Source organism: Hylobates moloch, unplaced genomic scaffold, assembly GCF_009828535.3.
Source record: "Hylobates moloch isolate HMO894 unplaced genomic scaffold, HMol_V3 SCAFFOLD_11, whole genome shotgun sequence".
Taxonomy (NCBI): Eukaryota; Metazoa; Chordata; class Mammalia; order Primates; family Hylobatidae; genus Hylobates; species Hylobates moloch.
Genome location: NW_026652286.1, coordinates 101,280,878 through 101,305,016, shown reverse-complemented (window position 1 = coordinate 101,305,016; position 24,139 = coordinate 101,280,878). Strand labels below are relative to the sequence as shown.

General features: G+C 40.9%; 1 protein-coding gene across 1 annotated transcript in view; it reads left to right on the top strand.

Moving 5' to 3' along the window:
* The first annotated feature begins 2,653 nt into the window (after positions 1-2,653).
* The window catches only part of ETS1 (ETS proto-oncogene 1, transcription factor), a 128,957-nt gene continuing 107,471 nt past the window's right edge, over positions 2,654-24,139 (top strand). The window contains exons 1-2 of the mRNA XM_032167870.1: positions 2,654-2,708; positions 16,764-16,846. Coding sequence (XP_032023761.1) covers positions 16,778-16,846 — 69 coding nt within the window. The 5' untranslated portion in view covers positions 2,654-2,708; positions 16,764-16,777. The remainder of the gene's footprint in view (positions 2,709-16,763; positions 16,847-24,139) is intronic.

Here is a 24,139-nt window from a genome sequence, read left to right as displayed (position 1 = left end):
TCAAGGCTGAATAATATTCCATTTTCTCTACATATCACATTTTGCTTATCCGTTCATCTGTGGATAAATAGTTGGGGTGTTTCTACCTTTTGGCTATTGTGAATAATGCTGTTATGAACAATATAGTGCAGACATCTTCTTGAGTTCTTCTTTCAATTTTTGTGGCTATATATGTAGAGGTTGAATTGCTAGATCAAATGGTAATTTTATATTTAATTGTTTTGAGGAACCACCACACTGTTTGCTACAGTGGCTGCACCATTTGACATTCTCAGCAGCAATGCACCCTTATTCCTATTTCTCCTTATTCGTGCCACTATTTTCTGTTTCTTTGATAATAGGAATCCCAATAGATGTGAAGAGGTATCTCATTGTGGTTTGAATGTGCATTTCTCTGATGATTAATGATGTTGACCATCATGTGTTATTGGCCATTTCTGTATCTTTGGAGAAATGTCTACTCACGTCTTTTGTCCACTTTTAAATCAAGTTATTTGTCACTGTTGCTGTTGAGTTGTAGGAGTTCTTTATATATTTTGGATATTAAGTCCTTATTAGATATGCGATTTGCATTTTTTTCTCTTTCTGTGGACTCCCTTTTCACTTTAATAGCGCCCCTTGATGTACAACATTTTAAAACTTTGATAAAGTCCAACTTATCTATTTTTTCTTTTGTTGCCCAAGATTGTTTTTCCTGGAATAAGCTGTCATATCCCAGGAAATCATTGCTAAATCCAATGTTGTGAAGTCTTCCTCTTTGATTTTTCTCTAATAATTTTATAATTTTCATTCTTATGTTCAGATCTTTGATAGATTTTTGTTCATTTTTAAGTATGGTGTAAGGTAGGATTCCAATGTTGTGCTCTTATATGTGGATACCCATCAAATGTTATATTTTTGAAGATACTGTTTAAAGCAAAACTTACTGTTTTCCTGGGCATTCTCTAGGCAGTTTATGACAGTGATGGCTTATTTTGCACCATTAAGATTTCTAGTTTATGTTCTTCCATACCATAAAAGGCAGTGGCAGAGCAGGGAGCTAAGGTCCTGAAGAGTTGCTTTCTACATAAACTCAGCATAGACAACTCCAGACTTCAGATCCCCTCGACAGCCACACTGTACACCCTTATAGAGCAAGAATCCAAGTCTTCTCAACTTTTTTTCAATGATCCTGCAAACATAGTGAATACAGTTGTAATTAGTTATGATTGGTATAATTGACCATGGGCTCTTTAAATGGGGCAGTGTGCTGAAATTGACTGGCCTACAGGGGCAGGCTGATGCTTCCCTAGCTCTCTTCATAGACTTCTTTTGTAGCATGTATTACATTTTTGGGGGGAGATCGTTGGTTTACGTGTCTGTCTTCTCACTACAGTGCAAACTTGCTGTCTTTCTAGTGCCTAGAACAGTGCCTGGCACAGACAATTTATTAAACTAAAGTGAACCAATAGAACTACCTCTTCCTTACTTCCAAGTGAATGTGCAAAGGCAGAAGATGAGCAGTAAAATCTTGCTTTACTTACAATGTCATCTTAACTGCATTGCCAGCTTTATACAATGAAGGCTGATGATGATGTGGCTCCAAATGACAGTTATTAGATTTTCATGGATTTTCAAAGTTTGTATCTTCATTAAAAAGAGAAAGAAGCCAACTATGACGAATCTTAACTCCCACCTCCTACTCAAAGAAGATGGAATCTTTCAGGATAAGAGTCGTAGATTAAGCAGCCAAATACCGACTTTTCAAAAAAAATTGTAACAACTCCATTCACAGTAATGAGATTATGCTGTAACATTCTTACCATAGTCCTGAATATGTGAATAAAAGATGCTGTGTATTTTCACTTAGGACAGATGTAAGATTTTCATATTGTTTACATTTTCCCTAAATGAGAAATGTATGAACACTTCTGCCCTTTTATTCCTACACCACGGACCATGAGTCAGGGCTGCTAAAGGTGGCTTTATTTTAGAGATTGCCTAAAACCAGACTTATATGAAAAGGGGATTTTTAGCTTTACTTTTCAGAAATCCTAAGTCCCTATCCAGTCAGCTCTCTTCACAAAATTATCTTCTTTTCTTTAGAAAATATCACATTTCATATCAAGTTATTAGAGAGAAACAGGAAGCCTGAGCAGGTGACTGGGTGGTGGTGGACGTCCTGTGTTTCTAAAGCAATCCCTTTCCCTCACCTGAGCCCTTGCCTAGGTTAATGGGGGCTCCATTGAGAAAGTCAAGGAACACGAAGCATGAATATTTACATATTCAGTACAGAGTAAATGCACCAGCAAATCATGAGGTGAGATACAGTGTTATCCCACTGAGCTAGTTCCCTTTTGCTCATCTCCCTCCCTGTTACTCTCCAAGGCTGAGTTATATTCAGTTGAAGCATAATTTGAAGAATAGAAAATAAGGTGTGATTTGGTGCTGCCACCGTCAATAAACACTGCTTTCCACCTAGACTGCTGTGCCTGTCCCAGTGGCTGCTGTCCTGGTGCCAGGGGCAAGAGAGGAAGACTGCCTTTTTTCCAGCTTTCCCTGGCTTGACCACACCCCCCAATTTAAGGAGGCAGCTCTATTAGAAACATTATGGTCTTTGCATCCTCTTAAGCTACGGAGCCGAGGATTCCCGCAGGTAGTTGGAAAGAGACCACAGACTTTGAGGGAAGCTCACTCAGGATCTGCTCTCCGGCAAAGTAGTAAGTGAGGTGTGTGTCAGTTTCTGCCTAAAACTTTTCAGTCCATTTTCGTTTTCCTGCCTTAAAAAAAATTTCTGTGGAATTAAAGGGTAAGTTGATAGGGAGATTCAGGATACAAGTGAGTTTTCTCTTTCTCTTTTCGTATCTTTCTATGTTCCCATTTAATTGTTTAACAATTTTCAAAAATACTTCCTAACCTTGTCAGAATAGTCTGAAAGCAAGACTATGTTTTTTAAAATGTTCCTGCTTCACAGAAGCAAAACCATGCACGTTTTAGATACCCGTAGATTACTTGTCAGAAACCCTGATTTTTTTTTTTTCAAATTGGAGCACTTCCAAAGAAATAAAGCTGTAGTTAAACATATAAATTTCTTTTTATTCTCTTTCACTCCTGGTAAACCTATTGTTTTACTTTTTCCCCCGCTTGTAGTTTAATGAATTGCTTTTAATAGAGAGGAAATTGCTACAGGTTTGAATCTTGCTAGCCGAACTAGCCTGTTTGGTGTTTTTCTCTGTCTTGGGACTGACTTGCAGTTGTCCAAAGATCTACAAGTTCCTAAGTCTGTTGTTGAGACATGGTGTGGGTGTGGGCCGGGGTTGTCTCAGAGTTAGGGAGGTATTTCTTCTCCCCATGGCAGAGCTGGACTCAGTGGCAGGAGATGTCGATGGCGATTCCTCTCCATCCGGTGATTTTATCTGGCCATGACACTTTGTATGTGACTTCTCATCCACTGTTAAAGGTCTCTGTTACCAACTTTTAAAGTAGCATTTTCTTTGAGCAAACTTAAAAAGGTGCTGGGTCACTGAAATCAATGCATTCTATTGCAGGATTTCTTTATTACCTTTTGGGTAAGTTTTTGTTTTTAATCTCAAGGCCATTTTCCTTCTTACTTTAGACCATTGCCATGCAACTGAGAAAAAAGATATTTGTTAAACAGCAGGAAATACCAATCCTAAAATGATAACTCGGGCAGCTCCATTTGATTTGTAAAATTACTGATACTATAACTCTTTCATCAGTTGTGGTTTTGGATTTGGTGGCCTATTTTTATCCGAAGAGAAAACCATTTTTCTTCAGGGGCTGTGGGCTGTGCACGAGGGCTGCAGGTTGGCCACTGCTGCTGTTGAGAGTCTTGCTCACCTGTTGTTCCTGAATGGAGGGAAGGGAGAGCTAATGAGTTAATGTCTGTAAAGTGCTTTGAAGATGAAAAGGTCTTTTCATGTGTTCAGTATGTAGTTATTAATATTAATATTTGAAGAAGCATGCTGCTTCTAATTGTAAATCAACTACTTCCATCCTCGCCAACTCAGTAGTGAAATAACAAACAGTTCAGGCAGCCATGCAGCCTCTTCCGTCCTGGTTCCGCTGCTGAGGATGTGGGAAGCCAAGCCGAGAGCCTGATTATGGAGGGGGCATCTCTGCCCGGCAGGCTCCTTACACGGAGGTGCTAGTTGCTGGCTGTGAAAGGATGTCCTGAGGCAGAGCCTGGGGGAAGCTGGTAGAGGGGTGGGATCCTTTGGCATCTGGCAGTCTGTGGCCCTGGAGAACCAACCAGAGCATGGACTTGGGCCAGTGGCCAGTCTCAGATGATAATGGAGTTCAAAGGCAAGTAGAGTCAGAACTTGAACCCGTGCTGGGTCAGAGTAGGGAAAGTGGCTGTGCACTTGGATTATGTCAGTGATTAGATTTGTAACAGAAAACAGGGATTGAATGTGTCTGTGCCTTCTTCCCTTCGTCTCTAAAAGGTGAACAATCATTTGCGCCCCGCCTGGTTTACAAAGATGAGAGAATAGAAGTAAACAGCATAGGGCTATGAAAAATCAGAGTGCCAGTGAAGTCAAGGACTGTCTGAAGTAATACTACAACAAACTGGGTGTGTGGGTTCAGGTCCTCTCACCTAGGGGAGGGTGAGGCAGAAGGCAAAACACTGTGCAAACAAATAATCAACAGATTTCTCTCTTTGATTGCACTGGTGAATTTCTTACTGATAACTGAGGTTCTGACGTACCTTGTGATTTTATTTATTGGTGAATAGATCTGTTTTCCCCAGCGACTATCATTTTCTAATTACCGGTTCAAAATTCCCAACTGTTCACATCAAACAGCAGAAGGGAATGATCACATCCCATGATCTGGGACCCTTCCTTCCTTCCTTCTTTCCTTCCTTCCTTCTTTCCTCCCTTCCTTCCTTCCTCTTTTCCTTCCTTCCTCTCTTCTTCCCTCCCTTCCCTCCCTTTCTTTCTTTTCTTTTCCTTCCTCCCTCCTTCCTTCCTTTCTTTCTCTCTCTTTCTTTCTCTTTATTTCTTTCTTTCTCTTTCTCTTTCTTTCTTTTCTCTCCCCTCCTTTCCTCTTCTTCTCTCTCTCCCTCTTCCCTCCTCCTTCCCTTTCCTCCCTTTCTTTCTTCATTATGGAAATTATAAAGTATTTAGCATTTGAGCAAAATTAATGTGGTATGCAGCAATTTAGTGGCATTTCAGGCAAATCTTGTAAGTTTCTTCAATCCTGGGAAAAATTAGATGTGAAGACATAACTTACTTCTTGTTTCCTCATCTCCTTTATCCCTGCTGTACTGAAAGTTTAGCTTATCGGACTCCACATTTTAATGTAGATGATTCTTTAGTTATCATATCCATTTTTCTTCATTTCACCTAAGGAAGGATACTCAGCCCTAATGTTTACTGAGCACTTAGTATGTTCCAACATCCTTGCTAGGTGCTTTTCAGGGACTGCTTCATTTAATCTACAATGATGTTTTGAGGTGGGCACTCCACTCTTGTCATCCCCATTTACCAGGTGGGGACTCGGAGACTCAGTCATTTGACCAAGTTAACTCATGGTGGACCCTGATTAGAGCCAATGGAATGTGAACCCAGAGCTTGTGACTGGACCTGCATGTCATAGGAATCTAAGTAACTCTAAGACACTTACACAAATTTAGGATAGATTTTTCTGCTTAGACTGATTTGCTTATCTAGGAGAACACTGGATTAAGCCTGTTTTCTGAAGTGGTGTCTGTGGATTACTTATTCATTGTTATGAAGATACTGACTTTGAAGAAAGACTACCCAGACCTAGTTTCCTGGGTAAGTCAGTCAGTCCCTTCCGTGACAAATATCAGTTTTATTTCTACTCCATGCCCAGCCTTGTGCTGGAGACCGTGCCAGACACAGAAGAAGCAATATGTAAACTCCATTTTTAAAATTAACACAATAATCTTTACTAGAAAAGAGGATAAAAATGAAAGACAATATAACTATTAAGCAGTGTAGTATAATCTATGCAGGCTTTGGGAGTTCAGGTAGAAAAAAATGGTATCTAGAGCAGCGAGGGAAAGATGGTTTCTGATCTGTCTTTTTTTCAAAAGAGGATAGATTTCATATTCCAGTGATCAAGTGTTGGTGCTGCCTTCAGAACTTAGAGGGAACAGGCTGGGTAGTACTTACTAGCATGAGAGTAAGCAACAAACATTTAGTGCAAATGTCAGGAAAATATTCTCAATGGGGAGGAAAAATATATAAATTTTCAAGAGATGTGGAAAGGTAGAAAACTCCAGAATTTTAGTCTTTTTAGAGATTTAAAAGAGATTTAGTCTTTTTAGAGATTTAAAAAAAAACTTTTCACTTTGAAATAATTCCAGATGCATAAAAGTTTGCAAAACAATGTACAAAAAGTTTCCAAAACATGTGTCTTTTACAATTGTAAAAAAAACATATAATGCAAATAACTCTTTTAAATTATCTCTTAGTACCTCGTGTAATCCTTAATCCAAATGACTTCTGTTGATGGGAGAAAGCACCATTGCCAGTTTCTTGATAAAAGGGACCAAATAACTAGAACCATGTCTTCTTAGGAAAAGCAAGAAGTCTTGGCAGATGTGCATCTGGCATATGGCTCCTGAGACACTGACAGGTCCTGAGCTACTCAATTCTCCCCAGCCGGGTTTGTATTGCACCTGAGGTTATCAGCATCCGCTCAGCCTTGGCACAGAAGTCTTGCCTGTTCCTCCTTGGGCTCTGCCTCCTAAACACCTATCTTGTTATAATCACTCATGAGTTCAACCAAGTTAGTCCAGCGGGGCCTTGCTACTCACAGTGAAGTCCTCTGACCTGCGGCATCAGCACCACGTGGGAGCTTGTTAGAAATGTGGAATGTCTGGCCAGACCTCAGACCTACTGCAGCAGACTGCATTGTAACAGGATCCCCGGGTGATTCATATGCACATTACAGTTTGGGAGGCACTGCTCTAAAGAAAAAGCAAAAACAAACGAAAAAGCAAAAATGAAAAAAATGAACAAACAAGAAGTCTTGCACTATTTTCTGCAGTGCTTTACTACTTCCTTATATTTGTATCTAGTTGCTAAAGCATTACTCCACAAAAGATTGACATGATATCAAAAAGATGTTGGTTTAACTCAGGAAGCTGCAATATTTCACAACTTGTGCGATGCAGTCTTTCAATGAGTTAGTTCTCCACTGTAAGAAAAATGCTTACTTCTTGGTTTTATGCATAACAATGGTACAAACAGACTACCATTAAACAGAAATTGTGACTCTTTTCTCCTGCAAAATTCTTGACTAATGCTACTCAACCTATGATTATGAAAGGGAATCCTGTTTTCATGACTTGAATACAAGCCTTTAGAAAAAGAAATGAGAGATTTAGCTATCCATGTTCTAGCTCTAACACTTCAATAACCTCTGCCATGTTGGGCAGTAGAAAAAAGTAATATAAACCAGTAGTGTTACTAATTAGTAACATTAGTAAGCATTTACTAATGCTTACTTATTGCCAGGAACTACTGATAAAATAGCAATAATAACAATTTTTATTTATTGACCATTTTTACTATGTATACAGCATGCTGCTAAGTATTTGTGTTTTGTATAATCCTCCTCTATAATCCTGAAAGTGTTGCTATTATTACCTGCATTTTATAGTTGAGGAAACTGATTTTGAGGTTAAGAAATTTGCTCATGGCCATACACTCAGCAAGCAGTTCTACGTTCACCCACAGTACGTAATTCCAGGGTTCTTGATCACTGCTAAACATGTAACCTCTTGGGCCTCAGTTCATTGAAATAAATGAGAAGATTGATGAATTTTTTCCGACTCCAAAATTCATTGGATTTGCACAATCCCTCTTTATATAAGAATGCTAGCAAGCTGTTTAGCATTATACTGAGAAATTGGAACCTTACATTTTGAGTAATAAAACAAATGAAACTCCACCATGAAAATCACAATCAGACATAGTCCAAGAAGTTGCTTGCTGGATTTGAGAGATCTAAGGCAGCTGGTATCTTTTAGTTCAATCTTAATTGGGCATTACTGCAACTATCCAGTCCCCTCTCATTGTTCTTGTAATATCTCTGTCTATTTATGGTGACTCTCAGTTTTGTTGAGAATTCCTTTAGAACCAGAACCAAGTCTAAACTCTAGATTATGTCTAACGTGCTTCACAGGCTAAGAGTCAAAATGTAATTCTTTAAAATGCTAGTCTCTTCAGAGGTTTCATTGGCAGCAATCATTGGGTTACAGTTGACATTTTTAATCTTGTGGCCCTTCTTTGCGTTTGACTTGGAAAACAATCTCTTATTTCATGGCCTCTACTAAAACCATTCTTGTGAAGCAAAGAGTACTCTACATTATTCCTCCAGCTTATTCTTTGTTTGTTTTGAGGTTCTAAGTAAAACACAATCCTTGTTTATTTATTCAGTTATTTATGAGTACTTACCGTGCTTCTGGCTCAGGAGTACATCCTAAGGCCAAGTGTGATCATTTGTTGAATTTCATGGTAAAATACAGGGTTTGAGGCATAGCATTTGTACACAGGCCATGGCCACTTTCACTGTAAGGCAGTGTATTGAATCTCACCTTCAATCTTCAGGAAGATGTTCTGACAGAAGCATGATTGACTAGAAAATGTAGATTGTTAGTATTTCAAAGGTTTCAGAGACTAGAACTGGCATTTTCTTAGTTAGATTCCTAGACCTAAGAGTCGGCAGGTTTTAACATATTTCCTTGATGCCTAGGAGAAGCAAGACCTTTCTGTCCATTATTGACAATGCCATTTCAGTACTGTATGGTGAGGGATTTGTTTCCACTGAGAAGGAAATGCATAAAATAATCCATGAAGCATTCCTTATTTCTTAACTGCTATGGTATACCAGAGTAAAGCATCTTCTAGTTTTTTTCTTTTTCAGGAGATAGTAGCGAGTTACTCCTCAAAGAAGGGTAAAACAATTAAAAAAAATTATAATGACATGAGTTCATTTTAGTATTCTAAGAAGGATTCGTTAAGCTATGTCAATTCATACAGGACTTGAAAGTGTTATGCTTAATTAGGAGATGGGTTTATTTTTAGAGAAATAGGAGATGGATATGACTCATTTCCATTTAAGCAAGGGTTGGGGGAATAATTATAGTGAAGTTGTGAAGAAACAAAGACTGAGATGTTAATTGTACTGTGAGTTGCTGCTTTGTGACCTTAGTGAAAGAATAAATGCACTTAGCTTAAGACACAGAAGCCAGTGGCCCATAATTTGGAACACTGCCTTCATTTGTCACTGCTGGCTACTTAAAATAAGAAGGAATATTTACTACTACTGTAATGTTGGATTACTTAGTCAAGCAAATGAGGTTCTTATAGATTTAGTAGTGAGACAGAAAAACCATCTTCAGTTCTTCTAATCCTTTTTCTTTTCTATGCGTTGTAACCACAAAGTTTCCATGGGGAGTGAGGAATGTTCAGCATTCCTAGATATGATGGATCTTAAACTTGAGTTCTTAGAGAATTGGATTTGGGAGCTTTTGTTACAGTGACAGGTCAGGGAAGACATCTACTCAAATGATTTGAGAAATACACGTGGGCTACTCATGAGAATCAGAAAGAACACACTGGAGGAGTATAGATGAACTCATCAATCTGGTACATCATTTAGTTTAGAGAAAAGTGCCATCTTGCTTGTAGTTAACTCTTGAGAAGCCTAAACTCAGGGTCACACAAGGACACACTTCATCACGGGATGATTTCTTTTATTTTTTAATGTCCAAACGATAACTTACTTTCTTGGATAAGCTCAGGACGCACAAGGATTGTACACACCAACTCTGTTTCAAGTACTTTAGGTACTTTCCCTCATTTAGTAAACAGACACTTGTTGCATGGCTACTATGTGTCATCCGAAAAGACACCATCCTTACTCTCAAGTTACTCATCATTCAGGAGCAGAAACAGGCATAGATACAGGAAGTGTCATGAACTTTGTTACATTGTTACAGTAAATCCCATGGAGGGGCATCAAGGAGGTCCATGCAATTGCCAAAGAGGGTAGAGGGGAAGGGAAAGCTTCCTGAAAGAGGAGATACTCTGAGTCTTCAAAAATACATTTCGATAGTATTCAGAAAAAAGAAATTAAAATTCTACACATTGTAGATTAAAGATGTTGCCTTGGTAGCCCAGGTGTTGCCTTTAGTTTGGCAAAAGTGCTGTTGTTTGGGGCAAGTTTTCTTTACATGGCTAGTTGTTTTGAATGCCAAAATCTTTTTTTTTTTGCAATGGAGTTTTGCTCTTGTTGCCGGCGGGAGTGCATTGGCGAGATCTCGGCTCACTGCAACCTCTGTCTCCGAGGCTCAAGCGATTCTTCTGCCTCAGCCTCCCAAATAGCTGGGATTACAGGCATGCACCACCACAACTGGCTAATTTTGTATTTTTAGTAGAGATGGAATTTCACTATGTTTGTCAGGCTGCTCTTGAACTCCTGACCTTGGGTGGTCCACCTGCCTCGGCCTCCCAAATTGCTGGAATTACAGGCGTGAGCCAAATTCTTTGTCTCCTGTATTCCAAGCCAAAAGGACACGCTTTTTGTTTGAATTGATAGGAATCCTAGATTATTGACATTAGGATAAATGCTCATTGGAAATCTATTCAAATTTTGCAGTTTTCAAAGAGGAAAGGCTGGGGTGAGGGGTAGCGGGGAGAAATCTACATTTTCTGCCACAGTTTATTGTGCTTTTGAATTCCCCATGTGCCATCTTCATACCCGGGATATGTTTTAACCATAATTCGTTGCCTATGAAACTAACATGAAGACAAGAGGGCAAGTGGAAATTCAAAACAAGATGCCTTTGTCAGTGGGAGTCTAATTTTGGCTTGTCTATTATGAAATGAGGTTAGTCAATATGTATTCAAATATGGAATGCACATTTTTTTTTGTCCCCAGAATGCTCCTTTTCGGCATTTAGTGGGAATGTAAAATATTTTAGGAATTTTTATAATGACAAAGAATTGGGGACAAATTAATTATACGGTAATAAGAGGCTCATTAAAAGTATGATATATACATACAATAGAATACTTGGCAGTCATCAGCTTTAGGATAGACAGCCACATTTATCAACAGAGAAAAATGTCCAAAGCATTATGTTAAATGTCAGTGAACAAAGCAGGTTACAAAAGAGCATGTGGAGAATAATCTCATGAAGGTAAAATTGTAATCACGTGTGTGTGTGTGTGTGTGACATCTATGTTCGTTTAGATACATTAAAAAATACTCAGAAGAATATTGAACAAATTATTAGTATAATTATCTCTACATGGTGAGGTTTCAGGTGATTCTAATATCCATCTGTGACTTTTTTGTATTTTAATTTTTGCGGTAACTTTGTATTAGTTTGGCAAAAACTACTAATTTCAAAAGAATTTTGTTTTCAAAAGAAAAAAATTGAAGTGTAATTTACTTGGTATTTACCTAAAAGCATAGTTTTTCTTTTAGGAATACATAACCCCCAATGAAAAAGGCTCAACTGATGTCAAAGTTATCTAGAAATACAGCCAAGCAGGGTCAGAGTTGATGTGAACTGGATTCAGCCTTGATTCAAGCCTGGTCCCTTTGGGATTTCTTGTTCTTCTGCTGCCTTAGCCTGAACAGTCCCTCTCCTCCCTAATTTTTCTTTTATTCTGTGTCTCTCAACCTGCCCTGCCCTGCCCTGGCAAGCTTCGGGTGAAAGGAAGTGACAGCCTACAGGTCTGGCCGGGTTGCCAGCTTGGGGAGGGTGGGAAGTTGGAGAAGTGGTCACTCACTCTATGAAGAATAGAACTCTCTAGAATCAAGCAGAACCATAGTTTTAAAATGATTTTTTGGGCATGAGACACCCACATAAGCCAAAGTGTTGACTTTTTTGTCTTCTCCATCGCATGCTTGTTCCTGTCCTTGCCATACAGGGTGATGAGGGTGCTTAGAGAAGCATCTTCTCTTTCTTTCTTTTTTTTTTTTTTTTTTTTTTGGCTTTTTGGCAGAAGAGAATTCCCTCCCACATGACAACTGATTGAACATCAGCTGCACCAACTTTTTTCTTAGCATTGCACACGTTTATTGCATAAATAGAAAGCAACTGTGGCATCTGAAGATTTACTCCCCAGCTAAGAAGCATCCATGAGACCTGTTTGGGTGCAAAAATGATTTGGACGCTGGGTAACAAAGGGTCTAGAGAAGCATCTTTTCTAAGCACAGGAGGAGGCTGAAGACCAGGAGTCTGGTCTCAGCTTGGCCAATTAGCAGCATCGCCTTAGTCTTTCTCCTCATTTGTAAAAAGAGGGGTTTACACGAAAAGAGTGTGTACAAGTTTTCTAACTTACACTATTGTATTTAACAGTTATCTATGTGCCAGCTACTTTCCAACACTGGCCTAGGATCCAGGGATCTGGAGTGAATAAATAAACTAAATCTCCCCTCTTGGGGAGCTTAAATTCTAACAGAGTCTACTTTGGAGAAAACAATGAACAAACACCTAGGTGTCAGAGTAGGGAGAAAGGCGCTGCTATTCATATGCGGTGATGGGAAAAGCCTTCTTAGATGAGGTGGCATTAAATAGCTATGTGAACAGAACAAAATGGTTTTCCCTTAGAAATGGATCATGAAACAAACTGATTATTTCAAGTGGTTCTTTATCTAGACCTGCAATCTATTCATATTATCTATTTTGAGGAACAAATATATTCACATCTGAGCTACCTCTTACATTTTTAGTCTTGTGAGACCAATTCATTCATTTTTTCATTCACTGATTTAAAAAAACAATGACTTTCCATTATGCCCTATGGTCTGTCTTAAGTGCTGAAGACAAAAATGAAAAAGGCATGGTGCCTGCCTTCAAGTAGCTCAGAATTTAGCGGGAAAGACAAACAGAAACAGATGGTTATAAAACAATGTGATATGCACTGTGATAGAAATACACTTTGGGAACATGAGCAAGGAGCCGCTAGCCCTGGCTGGGGTGAAGGGTGGCTCAGGAAGGATTCCGGGCTGCAATAACCTCTGAGCTGAGCCTAAAACCCTGAGGAGGCAGGGTTCACTCATCTTGAGGGTGGATGGGCATTCCTAAAAGAGGGGTTAACATGAGAAAGGGCAGGAGTGTGAGACCTGGCACCGCGTGCCTAAGAAAACAACAGAGTTCCACCTTGCAGTGGAGGGTGCAGGGGTCACGGCGAGAGGGGGCTGGAGAGGTGGGAGGGAGGATAGGGGGGCACAGCAAGCCACAGTCCAGAGCAGGGCAGCCTCCTTTCTGACCCACTTATCCTGCACCTCAGGTGGCGCAGGTCCTTTTCAAGAAAAATAAACTCAGCTCTGCAAGACCCTCTGTTACCAAGCGTCCAAATCATTTTTGCCCCCAAACAGGTCTCATGGATGCTTCTTGGCTGGGGAGTAAATCTTCAGATGCCAGTTGCTTTGTATTTATGCAATAAACGTGTGCAATGCTAAGAAAAAGGTTGGTGCAGCTGATGTTCAAGCAGTTGTCTTGTGGGAGGGAATTCTCTTTTGCCAAAAAGCCAAAAAAGAAAAGAAAAAACAAACGCTACTAAAAAAACGACCTAAACACTTCATTTACTTCTTCTGAGAAGGTTTACGTCTCTAGCAGCTGTTCTGTGTCACAATCTACAAGTGGAAAAAGGGCGGGTTCTTTTTTTCTTTCTCCAAAAAAATAATAAAGCAGCAAAATCCATTTCTGTCCGAGAGTTATTTCCTGAGACGAGAGCCTTTGAGAGCTCTGGCAACTCCCTCTTGTCAGTTTCCTCTCTGGGCAAAGGGCTTTTCCCCAAGGGAAGTGTCATTCATACAGTCATAGCTTCAAGAATACAGTCCAGCACAGAGTGCACCAGATGTTGGGCCAGAGCTTTCCTCCCTCACTCTGTCAATGAGAAGAGAAAACATATTTCCACTGACCCCTTTTCCAGGAGTGTTGCTATGAGGGGGAGTGTTGTCTGGCCGGCAGACAGAAACCCTTGGTATCTTTGAGCTGGGCTTCAGGATGTGGCTGCCAATTCCAAAAGTCCTTTCTCTTAGAAATATGTAAGTAAAATAGGCATTTGAAAGGTGAAGGTCCTTTGCCGCTTGTGGGACTCTAGGGATGATTTATAGGGCCATGTGGTTACACCTCGCTCTATGCAATCTTTCACAATTTCCTATTCCCTGCACCCAGCAGAACTGACTGCTTCCTATTTCTTTTTCCATATTGTTGGCCAACTACTCATCACATTATGCTATAGTTATATGTGAGCCTGTCGGTTCCACTGCCTGAAGATAGAGACCCTGTCTTTCTCAGCTTTTTCCTGAGTCTGATAGAACCTAAGGGCTGTGAGGTCAGGAATCCTTGTCTACTGGTGTGTTTCAAGTGCCCAGGGCCGTGCCTGGCACATAGTAGGTGCATAGTGCTTATTTACCAAATGAATAAACAAGCCACTAACAAAGGACGCCTATTACATGATTGTTGGATGAATACAATCGTACTCCCTTAACAGTGGTTTTGCTTTCCGAGGCTTCAGTTACTCTCCCTCAACGAAGGTCTGAAAATAGGTGAGTACAGTACAGTAAGATATTTTGAGAGAGAGAGAGAGAGAGAGAGAGAGAAACCACATTCAATAACTTTTATCACAGTATATTAATTGTTCTATTCATGTATTATTGTTGTTAATCTCTTACTGCGTCTAATGTATAAGTTAAACTTTATCATAGGTGTGTACGTATAGGAAAACACATAGTATGTATGGAGTTCTGTACTATCTGAGGTTTCAGGCCTCCACTGGAGGATTTTGGAACAAATCCTATTTGGGTAAGGGGAGACTACTGTAACTGAGGTCTGTGAGGACTCAGGAGATCCTTGGGGCTTTTTTTGGAGGAAATCAGAGGGTTGAATGTTTACATGAAACAGCATTCCCACACCACTGGGGGGAATTCCAAAAAGCATTCATTTCTAAAAGGTATTAGTTGCCCTGCAGGACCCTGGAGGGATGATCAACATTTCCCTAGGGAATTTGATTGTGGTTAAGCCATTATCAGTATGACACAATCAATGTTGTTAACTTTTATGTCTCATCCAAAGATCTCAAAGTAGATCAAAAACTTTGAAGTGGGATATATGGTTTGATGATGATTCATCAGGACTTTAAAACTTGATTCTAAGAGTAAAAATGAGGAATGCTTTGGTGGGAAAGGAGCCATGGAGCTCAGTGAGATGATCCTCACAGTGTATGGTCAGGACAGGCATACCTAAACCAGGTGACATGCATCTTACTCTTAGTTCATGCTCACTGCCTAGTACAGAGTCGGACCCATCATAGGTACTCACTGTTCTTGGAAACAAACACTGAGTAGTGATCCCTGATGCAGATGTTAACAATGTCCCTGGCATAGGGTACTTTGAGCTTTTCCTACTATTCATCTTCACCAATGAGGAGCTCTTCCTGGGGTGGTTTTGCTGTAGTGGAGATCAATTTCCTAAAAAACTAAAGGACAAAATCTTGATTAACATAGTCTAGCTATCCAGACCCTTAGTTAATTTTTTAAAATGAATGTTATTTTGACTGCATTCTACATTTGAAAGAAAAGACATAAGAAAAAGGCAAAGTTTTAGTTAAAAACGCAAAGGATAGTTCTAGGATAAGTTATGTCTTCAGGAGGTTTGTAGCTTACATCCCTTAACCATATGATATTAGTAGCTTTGTGGTTGTAGCCCTTAGGCAGTATAGTTTTATATTGCCAAGTCTGTTTAACTATATCATTTAAACATTTAAATACATTTCATATGAAAGAAGGGATCAAGACGGTGAACCAAACTGCAAATTGAACATAAGACATTTCTTAGTACTTGATTTTTCTTGAAATGTATCTGTTGCTTTAAATGTAGAATTAAGGAAAAGGGCAGACAAATACAAACTGGAAAGCAGTGAAGTTAAAGCGTCACTTCCTAACAATAAGAATTTGGCCTCTGAGTGGTATGCCTAGGAATTTAATCTTCGAGATTATTCAAGAATGACTTTTTAAATGCATAGTCTTAAGTTTATGAAAGTGTGTAATGCACTTTCAAAAGTATTTAGGTCAACAGAGATGTTCGATATATAATGATGACCAGTAGCTAGCTGGAAAATCCCGTCAGCCAGAAAATTGCTCAAGCATTCTCGTCACTCAGACGTCCAATGTAGAAAATAGCTCTCAACAAGAGTTATTTGATAGCCCTTCTCCTTTTTTCAAGATCAATAATGTTCAATACCTTTTGCAGGGTTTCTCTCTGTTTATCTGTTTCTTGGGGTACTCTGTGACATACCTCTTCAGGAGAGCTTTTTCCGTCCTTCCTTTCTCCAATCCTTTCTCTGTTTATTCCTTTATCAATTAATTTATGCCACAACTGTGTATTGTATGCCTACTTATCTGCCAGGCCTGGTTGTGGGTGGGGGAGACACACAAGAACTGGTTGCTGCCCAGAAACCCTACAAAAATGTGCCTCTTGTGCACTGGTTTACTGCTTGTTGTCTGCAGTGTGTAGACATGGTCTGTTATCCATGTTACCTTGCAACCAGGGAACTGGTTCTGTCTGAGGTCTGCTCTTACCGGTGCTGGGGTTAGTCACTGATCTTTCTGAATTTCCATTGCTTTCCCCGCCATGCAAAGAAGTGAACTGGTTGTTTCCTAAGGAGACTTTTAGTTCTAAGGTTCGTGTCTTCCTTGTGGATTCTAATCCACAAACCTGTGAGCATCCAGAGGCTCAGCGAATGCCTTCTCTCACACAGGTGCTGAGAGCAGAATGAGCTACTTTGTGGATTCTGCTGGGAGCAGCCCCATCCCTTACTCAGCGGCTCGTCCTGCAGTGGTGGTGAGTGGTGGCCCCTTCCCCACCCCTTTGCCCACACGACCTTCTCCCCTCCTCCCTGTGCTTCCCGTATCCTGACCGCCAATAGACAGAGAAGCCAGGAACCTGAAGTCCGAGGTTCGAATCAGCTTTGACTCTTTTGGAGGATCTCAATTGTAAGATTACCTATGCTTTTATCAGCATATAAAAGAAAACCAAATACTGATGGATTTGCTGAAGAAGTTTTAGTATGTTTGAGTTTGAGAGAAATGACTCAAATATGATGAACATTTAAAGCCAGTTGATTTTCACTGCCCAGTTCATTTGATGAAGATTTTTTACATATTGATGTAGCTTATTCCTATACATATTATAATTGAACTTACTTTTGGCCTTGGACATAAAAAGTCAATAATGCGAGTTTTCTAATCACAGACTTTCAAAGTGAAAATGGAATATGACAATAAGTTTATGGAAACATTTCATAAATCCTAGAATAAGAGGGGACAAAGAAACTTTAAAATAGGACAGGATAAAGTTTTTTGTTCATAGGTAAGAAGATCCTTGCCCAAGCTATATGCTGATCAATACAAATGCTTTGACAAATCTCTCGAAAATGTATTGTGTGAGGGATCTTATAATGTTGCCATTGATCAGTTCCAATATTAAAAGAAACTAATATCAGCAGCTGTGTCATTAATTATTCTTTCTAAATTCTGTTACGTTTGTATCCAAAGATAGCCATCATAAATGTTGAATTTTTTTTTTTTTTTTTTTTACTTATAGTGAAATACGGACAGGTAAGTTTATTTTATTTATTTTTTTTCTTTTTCTTTCTTTTTTTTTTTTTTTTTTTTGGAGACAGAGTCTCCCTCTGTCACTCAGGCTGGAGTGCAGTGGCACAATCTTGGCTCACTCCAGCCTCCATCTTCTGGGTTCAAGCAATTCTCCTTGCCTTAGCCTTCCAAGTAGCTGGGATTACAGACCTGCACCACCACGCCTGGCTAATTTTTGTATTTTTAGTAGAGAAGGGGTTTCACCATGTTGGCCAGGCTGGTCTTGAACTCATGACCTCAAGTGATCTTTCTTTGAGATGGAGTCTTGCTCTGTTGCCCAGACTGGAGTGCAGTGGTTTGATCTCTGCTCACTGCAACCTGTGCCTCCTGGGTTCAAGTGATTCTCCTGCCTCAGCCTCCTGAGTGGCTGGGATTACAGGTGCCCACCACCACGCCCAGCTAATTTTTTTTTATTTTTAGTAGAGACAGAGTTTCACCATGTTGGCCAGGCTGGTCTCAAACTCCTGACCTCAGGTGATCCACCCACCTCGGCCTCCCAAAGTGCTGGGATTACAGGCGTGAGGCACTGAGCCCAGCGGCAATATAATAAACTTATTATATTGTTATTAGTATTATTAACTTTTCCCAGTACATTTATGGATCTGAATTAACACCAATAAATAAGAACGCATTTCTGACTTGTCTTTGACTCTGTCTTGCCAGAGGTTCTGTATAGTTTTTAACACTGATTAAAGTTAACTATGACCTCTCACTGTAATTGTATATTAAAAGACCTGAATTGTTTGAAGTTCTTTTTTTTTTTTTTTTTTTTTTTTTTTTTTCAGACAGAGTCTCCCTCCGTCGCCCAGGCTGGAGTGCAGTGGTGCGATGGTGCGATCTCGGCTCACTGCAAGCTCCACCTCCCGGGTTCAAGCCATTCTCCTGCCTCAGCCTCTCCGAGTAGCTGGGACTACAGGCGCCCGGCTAATTTTTTATATTTTTAGTAGAGACGGGGTTTCACCGTGGTCTCGATTTCCTGACCTCGTGATCCGCCCGCCTCGGCCTCCCAAAATGCTGGGATTACAAGCGTGAGCCACCGTGCCCAGCCTGAAGTTCCTTTTTTAGCATTAAAAAAAAAAAAAAAAATCTCTCAGTAGCTATTCTATGTTCAAGGGAAAAGACACATTTTAAGGATGGTTGAGACATCTCTCTTCAGTAGCTGTTTTTACCACATTTTTCTTCTTTTTAAAATGGCTTCTGTGTTCATGTAAGCACTGTTTACTTTTACAAAAAATTAGAAGCAGAAAAACGTTTAGACGATAATATATATCAGAAGTATGTTTAAACTGCCCCCTCCCCAACACTCCACTACACGACAAGTCCAGGCAAGGAGTCACTCGAGTTTGCTTAGTAGCGATTGCCAAAGGGCTTGCAGTTTAAGATCATATTGAGGGCTGAAGAAGTTGCCAGAAAAGGGTTCCTCCTCCTGTTCCTCACATACAGGTCATCATTTAAAGTTAACACAAATGACATTAAAATTTCCTTAAAGATGATATTGTAGAAATTTGTTAAAATAAATAATGATATTGTGATTTCAGGGCAAAATGTGTCATTGACTTGAAAAACAAGATTTAAAAGCCAGTCCATGTTAATTCTATTTACAGGTATTATAATCACATTAAAACAGATTAATATTTTGGCTAAGAATGAAATGCCATGGCTGGGCTCAGTGGTTCACACCTGTAATCCTGGCACTTTGGGAGGCTGAGGCGGGTGGATCAGTTGAGGTCAGGAGTTTGAGACCAGCCTGGCCAACATGATGAAACCCCATCTCTACTAAAAATACAAAAAAAATTAGCCGGGTGTGGTGGCACATGCCTGTAATCTCAGCTACTCAGGAGGCTGTGGCATGAGAATCACTTGAACCCAGGAGGTGGAGGTTGCAGTGAGCTGAAATTGTGCCATTGCACACTCCAGCCTGGGTGACAGAGTGAGACTCCATCTAAAAAAAAAAAAAAAAAAAAAAGATAAAGAAAGAAAGAAAGTTCACACAAATATGTACTTAGTTTAGACACCGAAACAAAAAGCCTATTATAAGTATAAAAGTTGCAGATATAATATAATGTCATCCTAGACAGGGTATCTCAAAATTGTAGGAGAATAAAAAAATCCCAAACCAAATAACTCTAAGTGCATAATTTCAACTAAAGACACCTCCCTGCAATTGAACACCCTGGATATTTTAAATAAATTTTGAATGGCTTCCACTGGTTTCAAACCAAATAACCCATTTACTCCCACCCATGACAGCCATATCTGAAAAACATTAACATGTGAGATCCTTTTCACTACAAAGTTCAAAGTTGCTTGGGTAAAAGCAGAAGGTTGCACAAAAGAGCTGCTGAATTATTGTTCTTGCACTTGCACTCCTAACTTCTCTCTGGGCCTCAGTTGCTCTGTCCCTGAAATGATTTAGGCAACCTTCCAGAGCAAGCAAAGAAGCCCTTTAATGTTTTTTACATACTTTTTCTCTAATAAAAATTAAGAAGTAAGTAACACTTATTTGTATAAACTCAAGCTCAATAAGCCAGCTCAAACCATAACTTCTAACTTTAGACTGGGCTGTAATAAACAGAGAATCTGTAAATTGTCTACAAAATATAACCTTAGGACATTGGCACCAGAGACACCAGCAAACAAACCTCACATTCAGTTGCAATCTAAGATACCCTGGAGGGGTAAGCACAGCTTCATTAACTTTCCTAGATAAGAAAGTCAGAGCCCCAGGCAACCAGTGTCTTCTCAGTTCTGTTGGAGCCTCCCTGTCTGGAGCTCAACCCATGGTGCTTAATTCAATAATCCAAGTCCTCCTACCTGGTGCCCTAGTCTCTGATTTAGTTAGTCTGAAAAAGAAACTCTGTCCCATGTATGATAAATTCAGAGTGAAAAGAAAACCATGAGAGTAGGGGGGTTTTCAGTACGGGGTGCTTTTGCCCCCCAAAAGGATATTTGGCAATGCCTGGAGATGTGTCTCGTTGTTAAAATTTAGGAGGTGCTCCTGGCATCAGAGTAGAAGCCAGGGATGTAACTAAACATCCATTAGTACACAAGACAGCCCCCTATGACAAACAATTATCCATCCCCCAATTCTGATAGTGCTGAGGTTGAGAAACCTGGTCTAGAGTAGCCACAGATCAAGCTTGAAAGCAGAATGGGACTGTGTGTACAGACTGCTCTAAGCAGGTCTTGGTAACTAGTAAATTATTGCTTTAGAAAGGGACATCTAAGGAAAGAAGGTGAGACTGTGTTCCTGCTCCGAGGGGCTCTTATTTAGCATGCTGCATTAGTTGGCCAAGAAACAATCTCTTCTAAAATAGGATGTCAATATTTTCTAGCGCCTAAAGATAACTAAGTCTTGGAGTCCTTGCTTGTAAATTAGAGGTCACATTAATGTTATCTGGTCATTTGCTGTGGAAGAATGCTTGGAAATCATGGGAGCCACAGTGGTCAAAATCCATGCCAGCCTCAGGTAATCACGGTTTTGCACAGAATTCACATTCTCTGCTTCAGCGTCAGTTTCTCAAAAGCAGGACTCATGGTTTCCCCACGTGTAAGGTCAGCCCTTCAGGAGGCCATAATGAATGAGGTGATGTCACAGTGGGGAGGTGGAGAAACAACACTTTGGGAAGTTGCCTGGTCATTGTGTGGGAGGGATGACCTTTCCAGGTACTTCTATGGGCTGTGTGTCAGGGACCCTTTCATCCATGGGGAGGAAGCGCTTCTTCCTGTTATGCTGCCTCTGCAAGCCCAAGCCCGCTGTGAGCCTGGAAGTCCCTTGCAAGCCCAGTACTTTTGTCCTCTCATGCGTCATTCTCCCCTTCACAGCACTGTGCTGGCCCAGCTGAGAGTGGCGGGAATGAGCGGGCTGGGCTGCTCTCAGTTTTGACTAAACATGGCCCAGCCTGGGCTGTCTCACCGGCAAGGAGGATGTGCGGAGTGTTCCTGGGGGATTAGTGACCCCTTTGGCCATGTGGGCTTTAGGAAACACCTTGGGCTGTACAGAGGAAAGGAACTGCCCACTCACCTCCCCCCAGAGCCACAGACTTTGGGGGATAGAACATGCTCGGGCAGGAGTGGCCCACTGTGCTCGACCTCAGGGAAGGCACCTATGCCCAAGAGGATAACTACATATCCCCAAGTGCCAGAATTTCCTATGATAAGACTCTGGGCTTAGGGGACATCCCTGGTAATTTGAGGGTGAAGTAACTGTATTAAAAACTCCTCACTCTTGGCTGGCCGCGGTGGTTCACGCCTGTAATTGCAGCACTTTAGGAGGCCGAGACAGGTGGATTACCTGAGGTCAGGAGTTCGAGACCAGCCTGGCCAACATGATAAAACCCTGTCTCTACTAAAAATACAAAAACATTAGCCGGGTGTGGTATCGGACGCCTGTAATTCCAGCTACTCAGGAGGCTGAGACAGGAGAATCGCTTGAACCCAGGAGGTGGAGGTTGCAGTGAGCCGAGGGCATGCCACTGCACTCCAGCCTGAGCAACAGAGTGAGACTGTGTCTCAAAAAAAAAAAAAACAAAAACAAAAAACAAAACACTTGCCACTCTTTCACTCTCCCTAGATCAAATGTGTTTCTCTTAAAACATGGTCCCTCTGTTGTTTCAATGAAAACAGGGGTTCAGAAACTGTCCAGCAAAAGACCGTTTTTTGATTTGTGAATTTATGCCATGAAAGCCTTCAATGTTGTATAAATTGGATCCCATTTATTAGACACTTAATTTCTTTCATTATACAGAATAAAATATTGTGAAATCAAGGATATTGCAGATGTACGAGCACTGAATGAACAGGGCACTGGAAATAAGCCTGAGTTCATGCTGGATGTCACCTTGGGAGGGACCCCAGGGAGGCTGTCAGTCATTGCCAGCTCTGGGCATTGGCCTCCGTCCTTCCTGTGCAGTTCCAGTGGGATTTGGGTACCTGGGGGTCAGCTGAATCTCTAGTTGGTGCCATTATAGAGGGTAGTCCTGCCATGAGGCTTAGCTAAGTCCATTGCAGAAAAAGAGCTCCAAATTAACCACGGCCCTCAGAGCAGCTGCCTGTCACAGAGACTTTTGGGCAATTCCTCTTTTGTACATTTTCTTTCTTCCTTCCATAATTGATTGATCGACTGGTTGATTGATACACAGAACTCTATTTCCACCTTCAGGCCCTCTGGTGAGGCAGAAGTCAACCCACCTTACACTGTCTCCTTGACACCGGACATGAGATAGAGCCTTTACTCCTGGTCCAGGCAGCTGTGGAATGGGTCCCAGCCAAATTGTAGTGGAAAGCACTTGGGCTTTAGAATCAGAAAGACCTGGATTAAGTTCTGTCTGGTACTCATTTTTTTTTTTTTTTTTTTTTTTGAGATGGAGTCTTGCTCTGTCGCCCAGGCTGGAGTGCAGTGGTGTGATCTCGGCCTCCCGGGGTTCACGCCATTCTCCTGCCTCAGCCTCCAAAGTAGCTGGGACTACAGGCGCCCGCCACTGCGCCTGGCTAATTTTTTGATTTTTCGTAGAGATGGGGTTTCACCATGTTAGCCAGGATGGTCTTGATCTCCTGACCTCGTGATCCGCCCACCTCGGCCTCCCAAAGTGCTGGGATTACAAGTGTGAGCCACTGCGCCTGGCCCTGTCTGGTACTCTTTAGCTATTTGATCTTGGGCAAATTACTTACCTCCTCTGAACCTCAGTGTCTTCATCTGTAAAACAGGCATGGTATAAGGTACATGGAAGGTCATTGTGAAGGTTCAGTGAGAACACGCTTGTCAAGCGCCTCCGCAAAGATGACCTCTGTCAATTCTCTTTTCCTTTTAGTCACTATCTCTTCTCTTTCTATTCTTGACTTTTTGATTGTGTTAGATGGATACTGGGGCTGGGAAGGGGTGAGGATTTCTACTTGTCCATACAAGGGTGTTGCCAGAAGAAGATGGGGCTACTGGGGTGAAGATGGAGACATCCTCATTGGGAAACCTCCTTGTTTCATCACTGCCCTGCATGAGAAACAGCTCCCTTGCCACCAGATCAAAGTTCTCTTGTCATGGCCGGTGGTTTACAACCCCATTGTGTAAATAGACCTCGTTTTCTTATCTTGAGTAATTGCAGTTTAATTGGGCCTCCTTGGGATGCAGTTCCCTTCTTACCCAGGGCTCTGGCTGTTGGCACACTCACTTCCAGCCCACAGGCCTCCGGACTCCAGCCACTGGATGTGTTCACAGAAGGGTCACTCTGCTGTCCCTGCACTTCTTATGCAGTGATTGTGCTTGCTACCATGAAGCCTAGTGCAGACACCCTTTCCTTCTCTCTGGGAATCCTGGAGAGCAATGGACAAATTATTTGGGATTAGAGAATTGGGAATCCACAAAAAGAAATTTAAAACCTAAGTGGGAATGAGACTGCTGAAACAGTGTTTAGGGAAATTATTTATGCTCATAACTCTTGGTGGTTGTCATAGAAATTGAAGGAAAAAAGAAAACCTATATTTTTCC